Genomic DNA, 23082 nt, shown 5'->3' with positions numbered 1-23082 from the left:
ACCAGTGACATGCTGTAAAGGTTAATAAACACTGCCCCCTACTGACATAGAAATATTCTTACACTTCCTTTTAAATAATATGATCCAGCCTCAGTCCTATTTTACCAAAGTATGTGTGGTGTACAGATTAGGCAGTATATTTCTAGTGCCGGTCCAAAGCCCGGATAAATGGTGAGGGTTGCGTCAGGAATGGCATCCGGCGTGATACATGTGCCCGATCGATGATGCCAGATCGACTCGCTGTGGCGATCCCTGATAAAGGTTCAGGCCGAAAGAAGAAGAAGAAGAAGATGAAGATGTGTGGTGTACAGGTTATTGCATTAAAGTTTCAAGCTGTCTAACATCTTCTTACTTCTCAATATTTCTTATATTTTAGTATGAGTTACAAATGAGCTTTCTGTTATTCTGTCTTCAAACAAATCAAAAGTGAGTAATCCAGCCACTTCCAAAAAGCGTTCTGGTAGCACTGGAGCAAAATCTCTTTTAAACTATTCAAAGGCATAAAAGAATAAAATACAAAAGCAAAATAAATCATACTGAATGCACACTTGCTTGGTCTTTACTGATCAATGCAAAGATCTCTATAAAGTCAGCAAAAGAAAGCGAAATGAAAAACAAGAGACTCACAATGTGCTCATATGTAAAAAAGCTAGAACAAGCCTCAAGAAAACTTCATGAAAATGAACTTTTAATGTGCACAGACATTTGTCAATAAAACACTTTTTAAATCCAAAATGTCTGAAGTCATGACAATGACAGCCTCAATATATTACTTTACATTACATAAACATCAATAATACATCTTTCATCAAGTCACAGGAACTGCTTTATGCTCTAACTTGCACATTCATGATTGCATTTGAAAAAAAAAAAAAATGGACTAGACTTTTTTTTTTTTTTCCTTTAGCACAAGTTTCTTGTGTTTACCTTGAATTCAAAAGAAGGTTGTAATTTAAGAATGCCCCCACCATAAAAAAAACAAACAAACGTTCTACAGTTTAAAGAGAGCCCTGACCTCGACATGTTTTCGCTGTTATGGCAATACAGGCAGAGCATGATAGAGTATTCATTTTTTTTCATTTAACTGAGCTCAAAATCATTTTAACGTAATTTAATTTCATGAATAAATGTAACATAGTCATGCTAAGCAGCTCACAAAGTTTTAAAAGCACCTTATAGAGAACGTGAAGGTAGGCCACGCCCGTTTGCGTGTTGGAACAGGAGCGCCAGCTTATAAGGAATGCTCTCCTTTCTTTTTTTTTAACCTGCTGGTATATTAGTGTGTGTCCAGCTTTAGTTCAGTTTAGGTTGGTCAGTATGGTCAAATCTGGTGAAGAAGGAGGTAGGTGGAGATAAGAATGGACCGTATGGCCAGAAATATAAATTGCACTGACAATTAATAAAGTGGACTAAATTACTGACAACTACAGATTCTTGAATACTCCAATCTAATTTTTTTGGACAGACCTAATGCACTTTGTACAAGTTTAAAAAGGAAACTCATGGACGGTTTTGTAGTGACTACGTGTAAGATATGTGATTTAATAAGTCAGTGTTGTGCTGCATCTGATGCCATGCGAAATATGACCTCACTTTTTGGCCCATTTGACAAAGTAAACCAGCTGTAGAACTTTAAAACATATTCAGGTGTGCATTCATTTTATAGTAACAGTCAGTGGATGTTGTGAGCTGCTATATTGTTAAAAAATACTTCCTTTAAATCTTGGAATATGATGTAAACATGTATTTTCTTGTACAGCTGTTTCTTGGGCAGCTGTTGAGTCAAACATGTGAAAACAATACAATTTAAAGTAACAGAAAATTGAGAAAACACTTATCAACATGAATGAAAAAACTCAACTTTTTTGACTTACTGAGTTTAACTGCTTTCTTTTAGCTCCTACAAATAGCACATACCATCTCACTGAAACTGTGACAGAGATGGATCACTCTGCAGTGTTACCAGCTGTTGTTTGTTAACATCCTGGTACTTTTAGCTTTCAGGAGACTCTTCATATCAAGCTTCTTTATAAAAGGAAAAAAAGCCACACATATATCACCCATCTCTTTTCTGCGCTGCCGATGAGTAAATATTTGTCTTTGGACTCTTTTACTGAACGTCTTCTGCACACTTTTACTCTGCTTTTGCAACTTTCTTTAGAACTAATCCCCTCTTTCATCCGCTTCCTTCCTGAACTGAACCGAATTTCAGTTTTCTGTTGTATGAAAGCCTATTCAACAGCTTAATTTCTCTTTTGACTCACTTTATTCTCACTAACGCTCCCAATTTTTATCTTATTGTCTCCTGGGCAACACTGGTCCTCATTTTTATCTTCAGCAGCTTTACTTTTGTCTGCCTCTTCTGTGCTGCTGTCTGAGTGGCTGTTGTCCTTTTCTTCCTGATCTGGATCTGCATCAGCAGACTCAGACTGAAAGGTACTGGCTTTACTGTTGTCAGGTTTTGATGCTGTTGGACTCTGAGGCTGCGGAGGGGTTTTAGAAGGAGGATCTGTTTTTTCTTGGTCACCTACACCCTGTAGCTTGTTGTTATGTTCAGAAACCTGTTTATCTATGTCTTGCTGGGTTTCCTCTTTCGAATGCTTTTCTTTTTGTGGCAGCTCTGAATTTTGCTTATGTGCTGTTTCTTCTGCACCTTCCAGTTCAGGAATGGTAGAGGGCGACTCTTTTTACTTTGTGGCCTGTTTGATTATTTTCCCACAGAGCATGATGGAGTCAGATTGACCTTAGTTGTTAGTTAGTTAGTTAGTTCCGTCGCCTCTCCAGTCACCTGACCTGAGCTGGCAACATCTTTGTGTTCAACGGCATCATTGTTTGGTGCCATATTTGGTGAGTTTTTGGTCAAAGGCGAGCGTGGTTGGGAAGCTGGGGTAGAGGCGCTGATTCCAAATTATATCTCTGCATCCTCATCCTTATCTCCCTCTTGATCACACTCTGAAAAAGACGTTAAAAAAAAAATTATACTATTCATTTTAGACAAATCTGCTGAAAATTTGGAAAGGACCTGAATGGTTCATTCTTTAAAAAAAAAAAATGTTCAAAAAGTCTCACTGCATGGAGGTTTAGAAAAGGCAAAAAAGAATGAATAGAGACAATCCCATTTATCCTCTCATCCAGTTTGTAACCCTTGCTTGTGTGAATGCAGATAAACTCTTCAAAATCATTAAATAATATGGCCATTCTTAGACAGCAACTACTGGTTTAGATTAAGTCTTTTTCCCTTGTATGATCCGAGTAAAACTGCAATGTTTCAAATGAACAATCCATTGTAAAACAGCTGATAATGAGCCTGTTGTACGGTGTATCACATACTGCAGCTTGGTACAGACAATCTGAGTTTCATCAACACCGTGACACTGGCCACCCACGAACCTTTCAACAGGGCGGCTTCATGGTTCCGAACACAACTCATATTATTCCCCTTTGTTGTGCAAAACAATAAAAAGGTTCAGGGCTTTAAAATGCTGAAAGACTCGAAGCAAAAAGACAAAGTGATCTGAAAAGGACACTTTTTTTCAGGAGAAGAGATTGTACACATGAAAATGATTCGATTACTGAGCATAAGTTTAAAAACTCACGATGATGTTGCATTCTCAAGATTGACATCCTCTATTTCTACATGAGTGAGATGTTCAGTCATATCATTTAACAAATAGGAAAAATGTGAGACTATTTCTGGGCTTTAAAATGAAAACAGCAAAGCATAGGTACACTGTCAAGGTGGAGGTATCTGAAGAGATATGCAACATTGCCATTAGTTTTCTCTGCCAGCACTTTTTCACAAAAACTACCAGGATGGATTTCATGAAACTTAGTGGAGCACAGCCAGAAAAAGAACGATTGACTTCTGGGGTGGATCCTGACTGATTTCACTTCCTCAGCAGTGTGAATTTCCCTCTTTTTCTGTGTCAAATTGTGCATTTGAAATACAACATGTAGTATTAAACAGTTATAAAATAATTTAAAACCTAACATACACTGTGTAGCTCAGTAACAGTAAATAATTGCTTTTCAGCCCATGTGTATGGAATAGAATTAGCCTAGAAATCTAGACGCCCCTAGCGACCGCAAATTGAATTTGCTCCCGGGCGCAGTCTAGTCAGTTGTGGTCGTTTTGCAAGGCCGAAAGTCGAAACTTAATCAGGCCAATCAAATCGTGAGGAGCGGGGTCGGAGGCCGGGCTACCTAGTGACGACAGAGGTGCGACGTTTCGGTGTGTAGTTCCAGAGAGAGGTAAACAATGGCTACGCCCGGCGAACAGTCTTTCGATTTGGCTTTGGCAGCGACTCTAGAAAATGTAGATATACAGTTTTCTTTGCGAGACGAACAGATAACTGCACTTAAGTTTTTCTTGAAAAAAAGGACGTTTTCGGAGTTTTGCCCACCGGGTACGGTAAAAGTTTAATTTACTTTCCGTCGCGCTGACTACGTAATCCTTCTTCATCGCTCTGATTGGTTGTTGCGCCATCCTATTGCGTGGCGTTGAGTGCAGAGGGAACTTAACAGACAACCGTTTATTTGATTTGATTTCAGCCCACATGTGTACTCACTATGGTTGTCCAACACACCTGATAATGAGTCATCTGCCTTCTTAGAATCAGAAGGATCACTCTCGATGTCTTTCTCCTCCTCAGCTTCATGGGACCCGTCTTCATCAGTGAGTTTTTTGTCTTTTCCAGCACGATTCTGAACAGACGGTCGCTTTGGAGGTGGAGGAGGACGAGCAGAAACTCCTGCCTCCAGTTTACCTGAAACATATCAAATCAGAGAGTACATCACTGAACAGCCTCTTCCTTCTTTAGTGTCCTGTTCCAACACCACAGAGGCATTATTACTTTGGACCAAATGGCTGATGAGAGGGCATCATGGGAGCTCTGTCAGGCACAGACCTGTCTTTGTCACCATTGACCATCATTTCTTGACCCTAAAAATTGCAATTTTGCATTTACTACCTGATCTTTCCTCTTAATAGCTTTAACACCTCCATCTGACTTATAACATGGAGGTGAATTCTGTTTCAAATATATTCATGAAGCACAACAAAAAAAGAAAATGAAAAAATACAAAAGCCTAATTTCATGTCCACAGTTATGTGAATTGACATAGTTGTGCTTCAAATGATGTGTTTTAAATAGAAAGCATTCAATTGCAGTGAAACATTGTTAAATGTGGCTCTCACAGTTTACTTTCCAAACCTGGCAGTTCAGCAGCAGCACAGTTTTGCATTTAGCCCAAGTTTACTCACTTTGGTCGTCTAACTCCTCTCGGAACGATTCCTTTGCATCTTTATGTTCCCCGTCGCTGATCTCAGAATGATCAACATAAGAAGGAGACAATAACCTCCTGTCACTGTGTTTGTTCTTCTGTGATCCTGAAACACAGAAAAAAAGAGAAATGCAGTAAGAGATGAAGCCGCACCAACAATATCTCGAGAAAAGGAAATTAAACAATCTAAACAGGAATATTGTGTGATTTTAAGAACATTGTTGAAACTTGGTTCATGAACGTAATCACACATGTTTTCATTTTATTTCATCAACTGAATAATATTTTCAGCCTCTTTGCTTCCAGGTTCATATTTGGGATTTGCTGCATTTCTGTTTATTATCAGACTGTTAACTGAAGAATTCTGCAAAAATGAAGATGTTAGCGTGTTTTGATTTCTATCATTTTTGGTCAATTATAGATAAGATAAATAATTATTTAAAATATATATATTATTAATTTATGGAAGAATAGAACTAGAGAGCTTGTTGTTGTCTTTAATAAAGCTGACAATGAGATCAATTTTCTATCATCAATCGCTCACTGTGAATATTATCTGCTGGGAGAAACAAAGATCACCTGCTGGTATGTGTCGGGGAGTTTCCTCAATCTTGCTGAGAAAGTCCTTTACAATACCTGTATAGTGGAAGTCAAAACCAGCTGAATTAATCTGCAGCACATCTTACAGAGCATATTGATGATTTCAAATAATAGCGCTGTTCGTGTAACCTTTTTGTGGTGTCTTGTCTTGTCCTGTAAAAAATAATAAAATGAAATACAGGTAAGAGGTCATTAAAAGACTGCCAAAGATGACTTTTATTTAGAAACATGTGCAGTCTCCTAAACTTACAGCAATACATCAATTCGACTTTATACATAAACACAAAAATGAAAGCAGATACAAGTATAACTAATGGATATGACTATAGGCATTCGACATAATTAAGCCGCTGCTGTGACCATTATTCTGCTTGATTCATATTCATATTCATGAAGCACAGCAAAAAAGAAAAAAGAGAAGAAAAAAGTCTAATTCTGCATCCACTCTTATGTGAATTGACATTGTTCAGCTTTCAGCCCACATGTGTACTCACTACGGTTGTCCAACACACCTGATAATGAATCATCTGCCTTCTTAGAATCAGAAGGATCACTCTCGATGTCTTTCTCCTCCTCAGCTTCATGGGACCCGTCTTCATCAGTGAGTTTTTTGTCTTTTCCAGCACGATTCTGAACAGACGGTCGCTTTGGAGGTGGAGGAGGACGAGCAGAAACTCCTGCCTCCAGTTTACCTGAAACATATCAAATCAGAGAGTACATCACTGAACAGCTTCTTCCTTCTTTAGTGTCCTGTTCCAACACCACAGAGGCATTATTACTTTGGACCAAATGCCTGATGAGAGGGCATCATGGGAGCTCTTTGTCACAATTGACCATCATTTCTTAACCCTAAAAATTGCAATTTTGCATTTACTACCTGTTCTTTCCTCTTAATAGCTTTGACACCTCCATCTGACTTATACCATGGAGGTGAATTCTGTTTCAAATATTCATGAAGCACAACAAAAAAGAAATGGAATAAAAAAATGCCTCATTCCGCGTCCACTCTTGTGTGAATTGACATTGTTCTGCTTTTTTTCCTCTCCCAAAAAGACCAGGAGAAACTCATCCATGCATTCATCTCCAGTAGACTCCATTACTGTAATGCTCTTTTAACTGGACTTCCCAAAAAGAGCATTAAACATCTGCAGATCAACAAGAACGCTGCTGCTGGAGTTTTAACCAGGACTAAGAGATCTGAACACATCACACCAGTTTTAAAATCTTTACTCTGGCTTCCAGTCAGTCACAGAATAGATTTTAAAAGCCTGCTGATGGTTTACAAATCCCAGAACGGTTTAGGCCCAAAATACATCTGTGATGTGTTCAGAGAATATAAACCCAGCAGAGCTCTTAGATCCAAGGACTCAGGTCAGCTGGTCCAGTCCAGAGTCCAGACTAAACATGGAGAAGCAGCATTTAGCTGTTATGCTGCCAACAAGTGGAACAAACTGCCAGTGGAGATTAAACTTTCACCAAATGTAGACATTTTTAAATCCAGGTTAAAAACATTTCTTTTCGCATGCGTCTATGCATGAAATCTATACGATATCTTTTAGTTTATCTGGACTGTTCCTTGTTTTTAAATTCATTTAAATGATTTTATTTGTTTCTCTTTAAATTCTTTTATGTATTTTTCATGCTTCTTCCACTCCCTGCTGCAATGCTTTTATTTTATGTAAAGCACTTTGAATTGTTTGTACATGAAATGTGCTATATAAATAAATTTGATTTGATTTGATTTGATTTCAGCCCACATGTGTACTCACTATGGTTGTCCAACACACCTGATAATGAGTCATCTGCCTTCTTAGAATCAGAAGGATCACTCTTGATGTCTTTCTCCTCCTCAGCTTCATGGGACTTGTCTTCATCAGTGAGTTTTTTGTCTTTTCCAGCACGATTCTGAACAGACGGTCGCTTTGGAGGTGGAGGAGGACGAGCAGAAACTCCTGCCTCCAGTTTACCTGAAACATATCAAATCAGAGAGTACATCACTGAACAGCCTCTTCTTTCTTTAGTGTCCTGTTCCAACACCACAGAGGCATTATTACTTTGGACCAAATGGCTGATGAGAGGACATCTTGGGAGCTCTGCCTGTCTTTGTCACCATTGACCATCATTTCTTAACCCTAAAAATTGCAATTTTGCATTTACTACCTGATCTTTTCTCTTAATAGCTTTAACACCTCCATCTGACTTATAACATGGAGGTGAATTCTGTTTCAAATATATTCATGAAGCACAACAAAAAAAGAAAATGAAAAAATACAAAAGCCTAATTTCATGTCCACAGTTATGTGAATTGACATAGTTGTGCTTCAAATGATGTGTTTTAAATAGAAAGCATTCAATTGCAGTGAAACATTGTTAAATGTGGCTCTCACAGTTTACTTTCCAAACCTGGCAGTTCAGCAGCAGCACATTTTTGCATTTAGCCCAAGTTTACTCACTTTGGTCGTCTAACTCCTCTCGGAACGATTCCTTTGCATCTTTATGTTCTCCGTCGCTGATCTCAGAATGATCAACAGAAGAAGGAGACGATAAACTCCTGTCACTGTGTTTGTTCTTCTGTGATCCTGAAACACAGAAAAAAAGAGAAATGCAGTAAGAGATGAAGCCGCACCAACAATATCTCGAGAAAAGGAAATTAAACAATCTAAACAGGAATATTGTGTGATTTTAATAACATTGTTGAAACTTGGTTCATGAACGTAATCACACATGTTTTCATTTTATTTCATCAAGTGAATAATATTTTCAGCCTCTTTGCTTCCAGGTTCATATTTGGGATTTGCTGCATTTCTGTTTATTATCAGACTGTTAACTGAAGAATTCTGCAAAAATGAAGATGTCAGCGTGTTTTGATTTCTATCATTTTTGGTCAATTATAGATAAGATAAATAATTATTTAAAATATATCTATTATTAATTTATGGAAGAATAGAACTAGAGAGCTTGTTGTTGTCTTTAATAAAGCTGACAATGAGATCAATTTTCTATCATCGATCGCTCACTGTGAATATTATCTGCTGGGAGAAACAAAGATCACCTGCTGGTATGTGTCGGGGAGTTTCCTCAAACTTGCTGAGAAAGTCCTTTACAATACCTGTATAGTGGAAGTCAAAACCAGCTGAATTAATCTGCAGCACATCTTACAGAGCATATCAATGATTTCAAATCATAGCGCTGTTCGTGTAACCTTTTTGTGGTGTCTTGTCTTGTCCTGTGAAAAATAATAAAATGAAATACAGGTAAGAGGTCATTAAAAGACTGCCAAAGATGACTTTTATTTAGAAACATGTGCAGTCTCCTAAACTTACAGCAATACATCAATTCGACTTTATACATAAACACAAAAATGAAAGCAGATACAAGTATAACTAATGGATATGACTATAGGCATTGGACATAATTAAGCCGCTGCTGTGACCATTATTCTGCTTGATTCATATTCATATTCATGAAGCACAGCAAAAAAGAAAAAAGAGAAGAAAAAAGTCTAATTCTGCATCCACTCTTATGTGAATTGACATTGTTCTGCTTTCAGCCCACATGTGTACTCACTACGGTTGTCCAACACACCTGATAATGAATCATCTGCCTTCTTAGAATCAGAAGGATCACTCTCGATGTCTTTCTCCTCCTCAGCTTCATGGGACTCGTCTTCATCAGTGAGTTTTTTGTCTTTTCCAGCACGATTCGGAACAGACGGTCGCTTTGGAGGTGGAGGAGGACGAGCAGAAACTCCTGCCTCCAGTTTACCTGAAACATGTCAAAGCAGAGAGTACATCACTGAACAGCTTCTTCCTTCTTTAGTGTCCTGTTCCAACACCACAGAGGCATTATTACTTTGGACCAAATGCCTGATGAGAGGGCATCATGGGAGCTCTTTGTCACAATTGACCATCATTTCTTAACCCTAAAAATTGCAATTTTGCATTTACTACCTGATCTTTCCTCTTAATAGCTTTGACACCTCCATCTGACTTATACCATGGAGGTGAATTCTGTTTCAAATATTCATGAAGCACAACAAAAAAGAAATGGAATAAAAAAATGCCTCATTCCGCGTCCACTCTTGTGTGAATTGACATTGTTCTGCTTTTTTTCCTCTCCCAAAAAGACCAGGAGAAACTCATCCATGCATTCATCTCCAGTAGACTCCATTACTGTAATGCTCTTTTAACTGGACTTCCCAAAAAGAGCATTAAACATCTGCAGCTCATCCAGAATGCTGCTGCTAGAGTTTTAACCCGGACTAAGAGATCTGAACACATCACACCAGTTTTAAAATCTTTACTCTGGCTTCCAGTCAGTCACAGAATAGATTTTAAAAGCCTGCTGATGGTTTACAAATCCCAGAACGGTTTAGGCCCAAAATACATCTGTGATATGTTCAGAGAATATAAACCCAGCAGAGCTCTTAGATCCAAGGACTCAGGTCAGCTGGTCCAGTCCAGAGTCCAGACTAAACATGGAGAAGCAGCATTTAGCTGTTATGCTGCAAATAAGTGGAACACACTGCCAGTGGAGATTAAACTTTCACCAAATGGAGACATTTTTAAATCCAGGTTAAAAACATTTCTTTTCGCATGCGTCTATGCATGAAATCTATACGATATCTTTTAGTTTATCTGGACTGTTCCTTGTTTTTAAATTCATTTAAATGATTTTATTTGTTTCTCTTTAAATTCTTTTATGTATTTTTCGTGCTTCTTCCACTCCCTGCTGCAATGCTTTTATTTTATGTAAAGCACTTTGAATTGTTTGTACATGAAATGTGCTATATAAATAAATTTGATTTGATTTGATTTGATTTGAGCCCACATGTGTACTCACTACGGTTGTCCAACACACCTGATAATGAGTCATCTGCCTTCTTAGACTCAGAAGGATCACTCTTGATGTCTTTCTCCTCCTCAGCTTCATGGGACTCGTCTTCATCAGTGAGTTTTTTGTCTTTTCCAGCACGATTCGGAACAGACGGTCGCTTTGGAGGTGGAGGAGGACGAGCAGAAACTCCTGCCTCCAGTTTACCTGAAACATATCAAATCAGAGAGTACATCACTGAACAGCTTCTTCTTTCTTTAGTGTCCTGTTCCAACACCACAGAGGCATTATTACTTTGGACCAAATGGCTGATGAGAGGACATCTTGGGAGCTCTGCCTGTCTTTGTCACAATTGACCATCATTTCTTAACCCTAAAAATTGCAATTTTGCATTTACTACCTGTTCTTTCCTCTTAATAGCTTTGACACCTCCATCTGACTTATACCATGGAGGTGAATTCTGTTTCAAATATTCATGAAGCACAACAAAAAAGAAATGGAATAAAAAAATGCCTCATTCCGCGTCCACTCTTGTGTGAATTGACATTGTTCTGCTTTTTTTCCTCTCCCAAAAAGACCAGGAGAAACTCATCCATGCATTCATCTCCAGTAGACTCCATTACTGTAATGCTCTTTTAACTGGACTTCCCAAAAAGAGCATTAAACATCTGCAGATCAACAAGAACGCTGCTGCTGGAGTTTTAACCAGGACTAAGAGATCTGAACACATCACACCAGTTTTAAAATCTTTACACTGGCTTCCAGTCAGTCACAGAATAGATTTTAAAAGCCTGCTGATGGTTTACAAATCCCAGAATGGTTTAGGCCCAAAATACATCTGTGATATGTTCAAAAAATATAAACCCAGCAGAGCTCTTAGATCCAAGGACTCAGGTCAGCTGGTCCAGTCCAGAGTCCAGACTAAACATGGAGAATCAGCTTTTAGCTGTTATGCTGCAAACAAGTGGAACAAACTGCCAGTGGAGATTAAACTTTCACCAAATGTAGACATTTTTAAATCCAGGTTAAAAACATTTCTTTTCGCATGCGTCTATGCATGAAATCTATACGATATCTTTTAGTTTAACTGGACTGTTCCTTGTTTTTAAATTCATTTAAATGATTTTATTTGTTTCTCTTTAAATTATTTTATGTATTTGTCATGCTTCTTCCACTCCCTGCTGCAATGCTTTTATTTTATGTAAAGCACTTTGAATTGTTTGTACATGAAATGTGCTATACAAATAAATTTGATTTGATTTGATTTGATTTGAGCCCACATGTGTACTCACTATGGTTGTCCAACACACCTGATAATGAATCATCTGCCTTCTTAGAATCAGAAGGATCACTCTTGATGTCTTTCTCCTCCTCAGCTTCATGGGACTCGTCTTCATCAGTGAGTTTTTTGTCTTTTCCAGCACGATTCTGAACAGACGGTCGCTTTGGAGGTGGAGGAGGACGAGCAGAAACTCCTGCCTCCAGTTTACCTGAAACATATCAAATCAGAGAGTACATCACTGAACAGCTTCTTCCTTCTTTAGTGTCCTGTTCCAACACCACAGAGGCATTATTACTTTGGACCAAATGCCTGATGAGAGGGCATCATGGGAGCTCTTTGTCACAATTGACCATCATTTCTTAACCCTAAAAATTGCAATTTTGCATTTACTACCTGATCTTTTCTCTTAATAGCTTTAACACCTCCATCTGACTTATAACATGGAGGTGAATTCTGTTTCAAATATATTCATGAAGCACAACAAAAAAAGAAAATGAAAAAATACAAAAGCCTAATTTCATGTCCACAGTTATGTGAATTGACATAGTTGTGCTTCAAATGATGTGTTTTAAATAGAAAGCATTCAATTGCAGTGAAACATTGTTAAATGTGGCTCTCACAGTTTACTTTCCAAACCTGGCTGTGCAGCAGCAGCACAGTTTTGCATTTAGCCCAAGTTTACTCACTTTGGTCGTCTAACTCCTCTTGGAACGATTCCTTTGCATCTTTATGTTCTCCGTCGCTGATCTCAGAATGATCAACAGAAGAAGGAGACGATAAACTCCTGTCACTGTGTTTGTTCTTCTGTGATCCTGAAACACAGAAAAAAAGAGAAATGCAGTAAGAGATGAAGCCGCACCAACAATATCTCGAGAAAAGGAAATTAAACAATCTAAACAGGAATATTGTGTGATTTTAAAAACATTGTTAAAACTTGGTTCATGAACGTAATCACACATGTTTTCATTTTATTTCATCAACTGAATAATATTTTCAGCCTCTTTGCTTCCAGGTTCATATTTGGGATTTGCTGCATTTCTGTTTATTATCAGACTGTTAACTGAAGAATTCTGCAAAAATGAAGATGTCAGCGTGTTTTGATTTCTATCATTTTTGGTCAATTATAGATAAGATAAATAATGATTTAAAATATATATATTATTAATTTATGGAAGAATAGAACTAGAGAGCTTGTTGTTGCCTTTAATAAAGCTGACAATGAGATCAATTTTCTATCATCAATCGCTCACTGTGAATATTATCTGCTGGGAGAAACAAAGATCACCTGCTGGTATGTGTCGGGGAGTTTCCTCAATCTTGCTGAGAAAGTTTTTTATAAAACCTGTATAGTGGAAGTCAAAACCAGCTGAATTAATCTGCAGCACGTCTTACAGAGCATATCAATGATTTCAAATCATAGCGCTGTTCGTGTAACCTTTTTGTGGTGTCTTGTCTTGTCCTGTGAAAAATAATAAAATGAAATACAGGTAAGAGGTCATTAAAAGACTGCCAAAGATGACTTTCAATTAGAAACATGTGCAGTCTCCTAAACTTACAGCAATACATCAATTCGACTTTATACATAAACACAAAAATGAAAGCAGATACAAGTATAACTAATGGATATGACGATAGGCATTGGACATAATTAAGCCGCTGCTGTGACCATTATTCTGCTTGATTCATTTTCATATTCATGAAGCACAACAAAAAAGAAAAAAGAGAAGAAAAAAAGTCTAATTCTGCATCCACTCTTGTGTGAATTGACATTGTTCAGCTTTCAGCCCACATGTGTACTCACTATGGTTGTCCAACACACCTGATAATGAATCATCTGCCTTCTTAGAATCAGAAGGATCACTCTTGATGTCTTTCTCCTCCTCAGCTTCATGGGACTCGTCTTCATCAGTGAGTTTTTTGTCTTTTCCAGCACGATTCTGAACAGACGGTCGCTTTGGAGGTGGAGGAGGACGAGCAGAAACTCCTGCCTCCAGTTTACCTGAAACATATCAAATCAGAGAGTACATCACTGAACAGCCTCTTCCTTCTTTAGTGTCCTGTTCCAACACCACAGAGGCATTATTACTTTGGACCAAATGGCTGATGAGAGGAGATCATGAGAGGACAACATTGTTCTGTTTTTTTTTATGTTCAAAAAATATAAACCTAGCAGAGCTCTTAGATCCAAGGACTCAGGTCAGCTGGTCCAGTCCAGAGTCCAGACTAAACATGGAGCAGCAGCATTTAGCTGTTATGCGGCAAACAAGTGGAACAAACTGCCAGTGGAGATTAAACTTTCACCAAATGGAGACATTTTTAAATCCAGGTTGAAATCATTTCTTTTCGCATGCGTCTATGCATGAAATCTGCACAATATCTTTTAGTTTATCTGGACTGTTCCTTGTTTTTAAATTCATTTAAATGATTTTATTTGTTTCTCTTTAAATTCTTTTATGTATTTTTCATGCTTCTTCCACTCCCTGCTGCAATGCTTTTATTTTATGTAAAGCACTTTGAATTGTTTGTACATGAAATGTGCTATACAAATAAATTTGATTTGATTTGATTTGATTTCAGCCCACATGTGTACTCACTATGGTTGTCCAACACACCTGATAATGAGTCATCTGCCTTCTTAGAACCAGAAGGATCACTCTTGATGTCTTTCTCCTCCTCAGCTTCATGGGACTTGTCTTCATCAGTGAGTTTTTTGTCTTTTCCAGCACGATTCTGAACAGACGGTCGCTTTGGAGGTGGAGGAGGACGAGCAGAAACTCCTGCCTCCAGTTTACCTGAAACATGTCAAAGCAGAGAGTACATCACTGAACAGCTTCTTCCTTCTTTAGTGTCCTGTTCCAACACCACAGAGGCATTATTACTTTGGACCAAATGGCTGATGAGAGGGCATCATGGGAGCTCTGCCTGTCTTTGTCACCATTGACCATCATTTCTTAACCCTAAAAATTGCAATTTTGCATTTACTACCTGTTCTTTCCTCTTAATAGCTTTGACACCTCCATCTGACTTATACCATGGAGGTGAATTCTGTTTCAAATATTCATGAGGCAAAACAAAAGAAGAAAATAAATTAAAAAAAGCCTAATTTCATGTCCACAGTTAGGTGAATTGACATAGTTGTGCTTCAAATGATGTGTTTTAAATAGAAAACAGTGAAACATTGTTAAATGTGGCTCTCACAGTTTATTTTCCAAACCTGGCTGTGCAGCAGCAGCACAGTTTTGCATTTAGCCCAAGTTTACTCACTTTGGTCGTCTAACTCCTCTCGGAACGATTCCTTTGCATCTTTATGTTGCCCGTCGCTGATCTCAGAATGATCAACAGAAGAAGGAGACAATAACCTCCTGTCACTGTGTTTGTTCTTCTGTGATCCTGAAACACAGAAAAAAAGAGAAATGCAGTAAGAGATGAAGCCGCACCAACAATATCTCGAAAAAAGGAAATTAAACAATCTAAACAGGAATATTGTGTGATTTTAAAAACATTGTTGAAACTTGGTTCATGAACGTAATCACACATGTTTTCATTTGATTTCATCAACTGAATAATATTTTCAGCCTCTTTTCTTCCAGGTTCATATTTGGGATTTGCTGCATTTCTGTTTATTATCAGACTGTTAACTGAAGAATTCTGCAAAAATGAAGATGTCAGCGTGTTTTGATTTCTATCATTTTTGGTCAATTATAGATAAGATAAATAATTATTTAAAATATATATATTATTAATTTATGGAAGAATAGAACTAGAGAGCTTGTTGTTGCCTTTAATAAAGCTGACAATGAGATCAATTTTCTATCATCGATCGCTCACTGTGAATATTATCTGCTGGGAGAAACAAAGATCACCTGCTGGTATGTGTCGGGGAGTTTCCTCAAACTTGCTGACAAAGTTCTTTACAAAACCTGTATAGTGGAAGTCAAAACCAGCTGAATTAATCTGCAGCACATCTTACAGAGCATATCAATGATTTCAAATAATAGCGCTGTTCGTGTAACCTTTTTGTGGTGTCTTGTCTTGTCCTGTGAAAAATAATAAAATGAAATACAGGTAAGAGGTCATTAAAAGACTGCCAAAGATGACTTTCATTTAGAAAATAAAAATAAAAATAAATATAAAGCATAGATCTATTTCAGTATTTTAACTAAAAACTTTTTTCTCTTTTTATTCTTTTATTTAACTTTATTTTAGCCGCTGCTGTGAGCTAAAAAATGACTTTTTCCCTTTGGTATCTTAGCCGCCTTTCCCTTTTCTTCACTCTCCTCTTCCCTTCATTCTTCCTCTCAGGTTTGGCATTAATATATCATTTTGACATGAGAAAAATAAATAAATAAATACGTAGTACTTAAGCATCAATAGGAGCTTTATGTCCACAAAGCTTCACTTGGCAGAGCAAATGTGTTTGGCACAACACGTCATTAAGACCATTACTCTGGTTGCCATGATGCTGGGCAGGAGACACTTTACACCAACAATAAGCAGTAACATCACTGCACAGCCTCTACCTTCTTCAGTGTCCTGTTCTAACGCCACAGGGTCATTATTCCTTGGGACAAAGTGAAGTGGCTGATGAGAGGGCATCGTGGGGGCTCTGTCCAGCAGAGGCCGGCCTTCGTCCCCATTAAATCCATGATTTCCTGAAAAAAGTGAAGACAAAAGTGAATACAGGTAATATAACAGCAGATTTGAAAAACAACCCATTAGGAAATGTGTATGACGAACGTGAAGCTGATAAATATCTGTTTAATAGTCACAGAAATATTATAAAATAACTGAAAAATATTTAATAAGCTTAAAATAAGCCGTGTCCATTTAAAAAAAAGAAAAAAAACTGTATTAAACTGTTACAATGATTTAAAAGCTGAAAAGTTTACGAGCTTCAATTGATCTCGAGAACCAATACTTCCCTCCACCATCAATATTTTATTGTAATTTTTAACTCAGTCAATTGATTGAAAAAATATCTGCTTCTTGCATCCACACATCAGAGTAAATACAACATCAAACCTTTGATCTCATCTGCCGGTTTTTCCAAATCTTCCTCCCTTTTCTTGGAAAAAAGTCCTAGAATAATAAAAAAAAAAGCATTTACTTTCATATATTTCACTGTGGTTATCAGACCTAATATTAGCAGGAGCATGTTCAATAATACTACATGTAAATAGATTTATATGCATATTTATACATAGATTTTGATAATAAAATAAATAATAACTCTGCCCCACAGAGATCTCATAATTCCATCAACTTAACCGTCACTTACAGTGACATCAGTGAACACATATCCTGTCTGTACGCTCAGTTCTTGACAAATCATTTTCAATTCTGAAGGAAAGGTGTAGTTTCCTGTAACTGTACCTTTACGCCACAGTATGAAGATCAATATGGCCAAACCCACCAGGAGTATTGGAATTAAAATGCAAACAATCAGTGTAGTTGAACTGTCTTTGTCTGGAGAGAAACACAAAAAACAAACACTCATCATACATCATACACATCCCTCATTTCTCCATTTTCATGGATTTTTCATCCATTTTAAATACGATATCAGCAATTCAAAGAGATAATAATATCTATCTGAAAATTACTTTTAAAGACAGACATATTTGTTTGAATATTATTACTGATTAAGCAACAGAGACACTCTGTCCACACATGATATACCAGTTAAAAGTTTTACACAGCAGTGCAGCTCTTGGTCCTAACGAAACAAGAGACCATGTAAATAAATAGGTTTCTAAAAAGCATTAGCTTGAAATGTCAATTTCTATGAAAACAATGATAAACATAGTCTTACCAGAGTAGCACTCCTTAGCAGTGAACACAGCAGATTCTTTTGTGAGTGGGTTGCTCACGGTGCAGGTGTACACTTCATTGTCATGTTCATCCCCAAGAGATATTGTCAGATTTCGGCCACTCTGCACATTTCCATTTGAGCTCCATTGGAACTTTGTTAAGGACGGAGACTGTCCGAGTTCTGCTGAGCACGTCAGTGTGGCCTGGTTTCCAGATTCATCGGAGCTGCTGCCCTTCTTCATCTCACAGGTTATGGTAGGCTCGGGTACTTTGTCTACATGAATACATAAAAGCCAACATGTAACCACAATGCTCATTTTCTCCTATTTGACATGGATTTATACGAAAAACAAGGACTGCATTTATACCTCCACAACAGGGCTGGATGAGGAAAACATGTTTAACGAAAAAGATACTTCAAAGAAAACACAAGAAAATTGTAAAGGAGCACAATAACTAAAAGCAACAGAAATATGATATAAGAAGAGGAAAAGTTGAAATCTTTTCATGGTTTTCAACTGTAACATAAAAAGTTTTAGTCTGTATGTATGTATGTCAGCTGTTCAATATTTTCTGATGATCAAAGTCTGTGTCTCGTACCAACCAAAGGTTAAATAGAGGTGACACTTTGAGAGATAAACCAGCTTTTATATTGGGATCATTTGTTGGGAGTGGTGGCAGAAATATTCCGGTATTTCATTTAAGTGCCAACATATAAAAATATGTGTATGTCTTCAATCCTTTAAAGTAAAAGTTATGCAGCGGTTCACCGACAGACCAGCTGGAGGTAGTCTTAACCTCTTTACAAACAGTTTAAAGCAGTGCTTCCCAATTTAAGGGATCATTTCAAAGTAGCTATAAAACCGATAAATCTTGTGGGAAAAAAAGAACACAGATCCATCAGGGTTGTGTTGTGAGTTAATTGCTGTTAGTGTATGTATACGGTGACAGTTATTGGCCGATTGGAGGATGATATGTAAGTTGCTAATGTGAGCAGTTGGACTGAATTGCCAGGTTCAGAGGCAGCGTTTTCCTTCATCCATCCAGTTTCAACCATCACCGTCTTAACTCTTAGCGACTGCACGACCCACACTTATTCAGACTGAAGCGGTTTCATGTTTGTTTTCAGTTCATTGGCGGTTTCCTAAGTGACTTCACCCGCTGGTTTGCAGACTTTCTAAAGCTAAAGTTTTGCATTTTGGCCACCTCCATCTTGATTTCCTGAAATCGAGTGGTGGACATGAACTGAGAAGGGCAGAAATCATAAACCTTTGAGTTGTGGCCTATCAGAAACTAATTAGACCCAGCTCATATGAACACAATCATCTGAGTTGAAACTAGTGAAGAACTTTACTGACATTAACATCTTCAGTGAGAAGAAGGGTCATTTTTTCCTATAGACCTCAATATAATTGAAGTATATAATTTCCCTTTGGTGTAAATAAAGTTTTTCACAGTCTTTTTAGCAGTCTTTGTTAAATTATATTTAATTGAATAGTTCAGTGTGTAAAATGTTCATTGTTTTGAGTATAGTCATCCAGTTTCATTTAATGAGCTTTTGGAGACATTTTCTTTCAGATATTTTTGGGCCTGTTAGCAACAACATTTCATTTTGCTGTTCGTTTAAGAATTAAAGTTAAAAACTTCATTAAATTCCTGTCAAAATCAAGCGAAACAGAAATAGTTAGTAGTGTAGTAATACCTATGTCCCCACACCTTTAGGTTTTATTGTTTTTAAGTTATCTTTGCAACATCAACGCACTGGCTGTGTGGAAAGGCTCTTCTGAGTCACACACTTCTAATCGCTGTAATTTCCTCTCGTTGTCGGCAGCAGCTACAACTCAGAATCCACTGTTGGAAAAAGAAAATCTCCCGCAAATATGTAGATTTTCTACACTTTGCTGAACTTATTTTCCCCCCAATTTTACAAGCCTTCCAAAGCCCCGACAACACTGCATGTCAAATGTTGCTACTGCTGTCTGGTGCTCGCTTTGGCTGACATGATGAAAAAGGGAAGTTTTTGTTTCATCCGAACATGGGACCTTAATCGGTTTATTTTTGAGATCAAATGTCTTTGAACCAACTCTAATCTGTTGGTCACTAAAGTAAAATGAAGAAAAAGATGAACTTACCAATGACTTCTAATTTATAACTTGAACGATCCAATACTGTTTTTGTGAATACTTCCAGCTCATAAATTCCGCTGTCTTCATATCTGAGCTGATCAATTTCCAGATCTGCAGAAAGCCAGTCAAGAATCACCCTGTTGAAATATGAGCCAAACAGTCGTTCCTGTTTTCCATCAAACTCCACCACTTTGTTCCCATCGTGTTTCCACAGAATTTGATCTGGGGGTGTTGTGATGTCTGCGTTGAACATGATGCTCTGCCCCACGAGCGCATATTTTGGAGTCTGTCCGGCAACTACATACAAGAAAATAAAAAAATAAAGGTAAAACATTTTAAAGATTTCAGTCAGTTTTAAATCATGCATAAGTGTAGCAAAAACTCAGGTTCAATATCCTCAACGCTCAGACTAACAGTACAGCAACTTACCTTTATTTACTGTATTTTACTCATTCATAAATACTATGCTCTCAGTAAATATAGATTATTGAAAATAAAACCTGAATATTCAATGACAAGAGACTTTTGTCTTTGGAATTTACAAGTTCAGTTCTCAAGAACCTGTAAGTGTGCAGAATTATTAGGCAAATATATTCCGAATAGAGAACATTTGTGGTCCTCCTCTGTCTGGTTCTGACAACTTTCAAAACTAACTTGTTCATTCTCAATATTTGGTAGATCTATTAATATAACATGACAATTTCATGACATTTTTTCCTTTTAAATGAATAATTGGCTGGAGTTATTTTCAGCTGCCACAACTGCTTACAATTAACTAAAGTAAAACTTAAGTAAAGCAGCAAAAGACGTCCAAATGCAGCTCAGTGAGGTGTATCATCTTACCTAACAGGAAATCAAATGTGTGAAAAGAGCCTATAAGCTCCATGCAGAACTTAGGTCTGGTGAAGAGGGGAGGAGATCATTATGAAGTCACTAATGAGGCTGTAACAAAGCTGAAGATTAGCTGGATGATTGTGATGGAGCATTGTCCTGCAGAAAAATCACAGTCTGATACATGCTGCAGACCTCTTCCTGGACCACTGCCTGAAGACTCTCTTCTAGGAAATTAAAGCATTTTTGGGGGAATTTTATTTTCAGTCAACATTCAACCCGAAAGGATCCAACTAGTTCACACCAGTACTGCTCCTCCACCCTGCAAGCATTTCATTTTAAAGCACTGATTTTATGTCCTCAAGTAATCCGGCAAATGTCCATGTGGTCATGTGTCCATAAAACTTTTGAAAATCTTTCTTCAGGTATTTCTGGGCCCTAATTTACACTTTGACCATCGAATCGTGTTTAGTCGTGGGCATATTTTGTTGTGATGACATCTGACACAGGGTACCTCTGGGCACTTCAGGCAGACTGCAGTTCTGGGGTATGATGGAGGGGGAGGATGACAGATTCCTGGCGGCTTTAAATTGAACTGTTCTCTGGTTTATTGCAGTTCATTTACACCTCTTCCCCTCAGTGTCTTTTTAAGGACCTTGTTTGAGTGCCCAAGGGGGTCATGCTGTTTTAGTTTAGCCATTTCAAGAATTTATCTAATGTATCTGTCTGAAAATCACTTTATCACTTTCTTTCTTTTTTTTCCCTATTAAGTGGGATGGGCACCTTGATATCATGTGTCAATTACTTTATGTCAAACCCTCGCTTCTTACTTACACATAACTTCTAAAAAAAATATTAAAAAACCCATAAATACTCAAGTTTATATAACCTGGAGTAAAAAATGTGAATTGGAACAATGGCAGAACATGCACTTCCCAAATAACCCTGTTGACTAACAAAGTTGACTTAAATCTGGGGTCATTTTTGAGACTGTAGCAAATGTTAGGGGTGTTCTGGGATGTATTACAGTGACACACTGGATCCTACAATATTTCAAAATGTGGCAAACTCATTTAAATACCTTTCAGTCTGAGAAAATAAATAGCAATCTCGTAAGGAATACAAAAATCTTGAGTCAAGGTGCTTCATAATTTTCACATCACAAAGCTGACATAAAACTTTACGATTCAAACCGTTTTTTTTCTTTTTCAAATTGCAATGAATGATTCCCCCTGTATTAGCACTGAGTGCATGTGTTGTAGCTGTACAATAATCTTAATCATACTAGTAATAAATTAATAAATAATATGGTAAAAAAAAATAAATGTAATCAAATGTATCAGGAGAACGTAACTGTTGGTAAACAAGATCCAGTTTATTCGCATGCAAGATCACCACAATACGGGACCAAATAAACACAAAGACAACACAGCAGCCAAGACTAAGATACGCAGATGAAAATTCAATAAGTAAGAGGACAGATGCCAGGTGAATCAAGTGTAATCAAGTTATAGATAATAATAAACAACAACCATCTTGATTTAAACGTAATCACAGGTGTTTAACATTCGACTTTATTTGAGCAAGTGTAGTTGTCGAACAACCGCGAAATGGAAACATGGAAATGGAACTTGATCGTGTCAGCCCAAGGACGTTTGATCGTCCTCTCTCTGTAACTGGATGCCCACAAACAAATTCAAAACTTAAAAAGGAAAAAAAAATACTCACCTAGACAGGAGGTTAAGATACTGTAGACGAGGAAATACCGAGAATCCATTTAGGAAAAATCCTGTCAAATTACTTTCACTTTTTGTTTCTGGTATTTGTGTCAAAGATCATCCCCCTGCAGACTATCTCTGTTAAGTCTGTAGTGTAAAGTTCAAACAAATCCGGACTGGACTGACACTAAACTACTGAGAATATGGTCACTAAATCGGAAAACGAGGAGCAGCAAGTCATTTACAAGAAGTCGACGAAGGTTGTCACCTGATTGACACACGCAGGTGATAACACCTGAGATTTCCGATCTGTTGAATTTTTAAAGTAAAATCAGAACCCTCACTTTTGTGAGCATAATTGTGACTGTGGACACATTTAAATGAAAGAAAACATATCGGCTTTCGGCATGTCCATGTTAGGAATGGATAGAATTTAGTCCAGTTATGTATCATTTGCCCGTGCGTACAAAGACATCTGCTGATTTTGTGGTTTAATTGTATTCCTCTGTTTTTTGCTCTTTAAAAAAAAAAACTTTGACTGACCAGTGAAGACCAGATAGAATGTTCCACAAAAGTCGTTTTTTTTGGGGGGGGGGGG

The 23082-nt window shown here is 37.4% G+C and overlaps 1 protein-coding gene across 4 annotated transcripts; it reads right to left on the bottom strand.

Annotated features, from left to right (window-relative positions):
* Positions 1–685: 685 nt before the first annotated feature.
* Positions 686–22737, bottom strand: LOC142396608 (uncharacterized). Of its 4 annotated transcripts, XM_075479522.1 has the most exons (27): positions 22495–22737; positions 19942–20232; positions 17811–18083; positions 17372–17464; positions 17021–17077; positions 16519–16650; positions 16012–16035; positions 15862–15918; positions 15263–15388; positions 14611–14790; positions 13818–13997; positions 13434–13457; positions 13284–13340; positions 12685–12810; positions 12027–12206; positions 10744–10923; positions 9469–9648; positions 9086–9109; positions 8936–8992; positions 8337–8462; positions 7671–7850; positions 6396–6575; positions 6013–6036; positions 5863–5919; positions 5264–5389; positions 4587–4766; positions 686–2952 (listed from the first exon to the last, which is right to left on the bottom strand). In XM_075479522.1, exons 1-27 carry the CDS (start codon positions 22541–22543, stop codon positions 2909–2911), a joined length of 3207 nt encoding a protein of 1068 aa, XP_075335637.1. In that variant the 5' UTR covers positions 22544–22737; the 3' UTR covers positions 686–2908. The 4 variants fall into 4 exon arrangements, with proteins under 4 accessions (XP_075335637.1, XP_075335639.1, XP_075335640.1 ...); XM_075479524.1 differs by lacking the exons at positions 5264–5389; positions 5863–5919; positions 6013–6036; XM_075479525.1 differs by lacking the exons at positions 8337–8462; positions 8936–8992; positions 9086–9109.
* Between the last annotated feature and the right edge of the window lie 345 nt (positions 22738–23082).

The sequence above is a fragment of the Odontesthes bonariensis genome, chromosome 12, assembly GCF_027942865.1.
Source record: "Odontesthes bonariensis isolate fOdoBon6 chromosome 12, fOdoBon6.hap1, whole genome shotgun sequence".
NCBI classification, from domain to species: domain Eukaryota; kingdom Metazoa; phylum Chordata; class Actinopteri; order Atheriniformes; family Atherinopsidae; genus Odontesthes; species Odontesthes bonariensis.
This window is presented reverse-complemented; position numbering and strand designations above follow the sequence as displayed.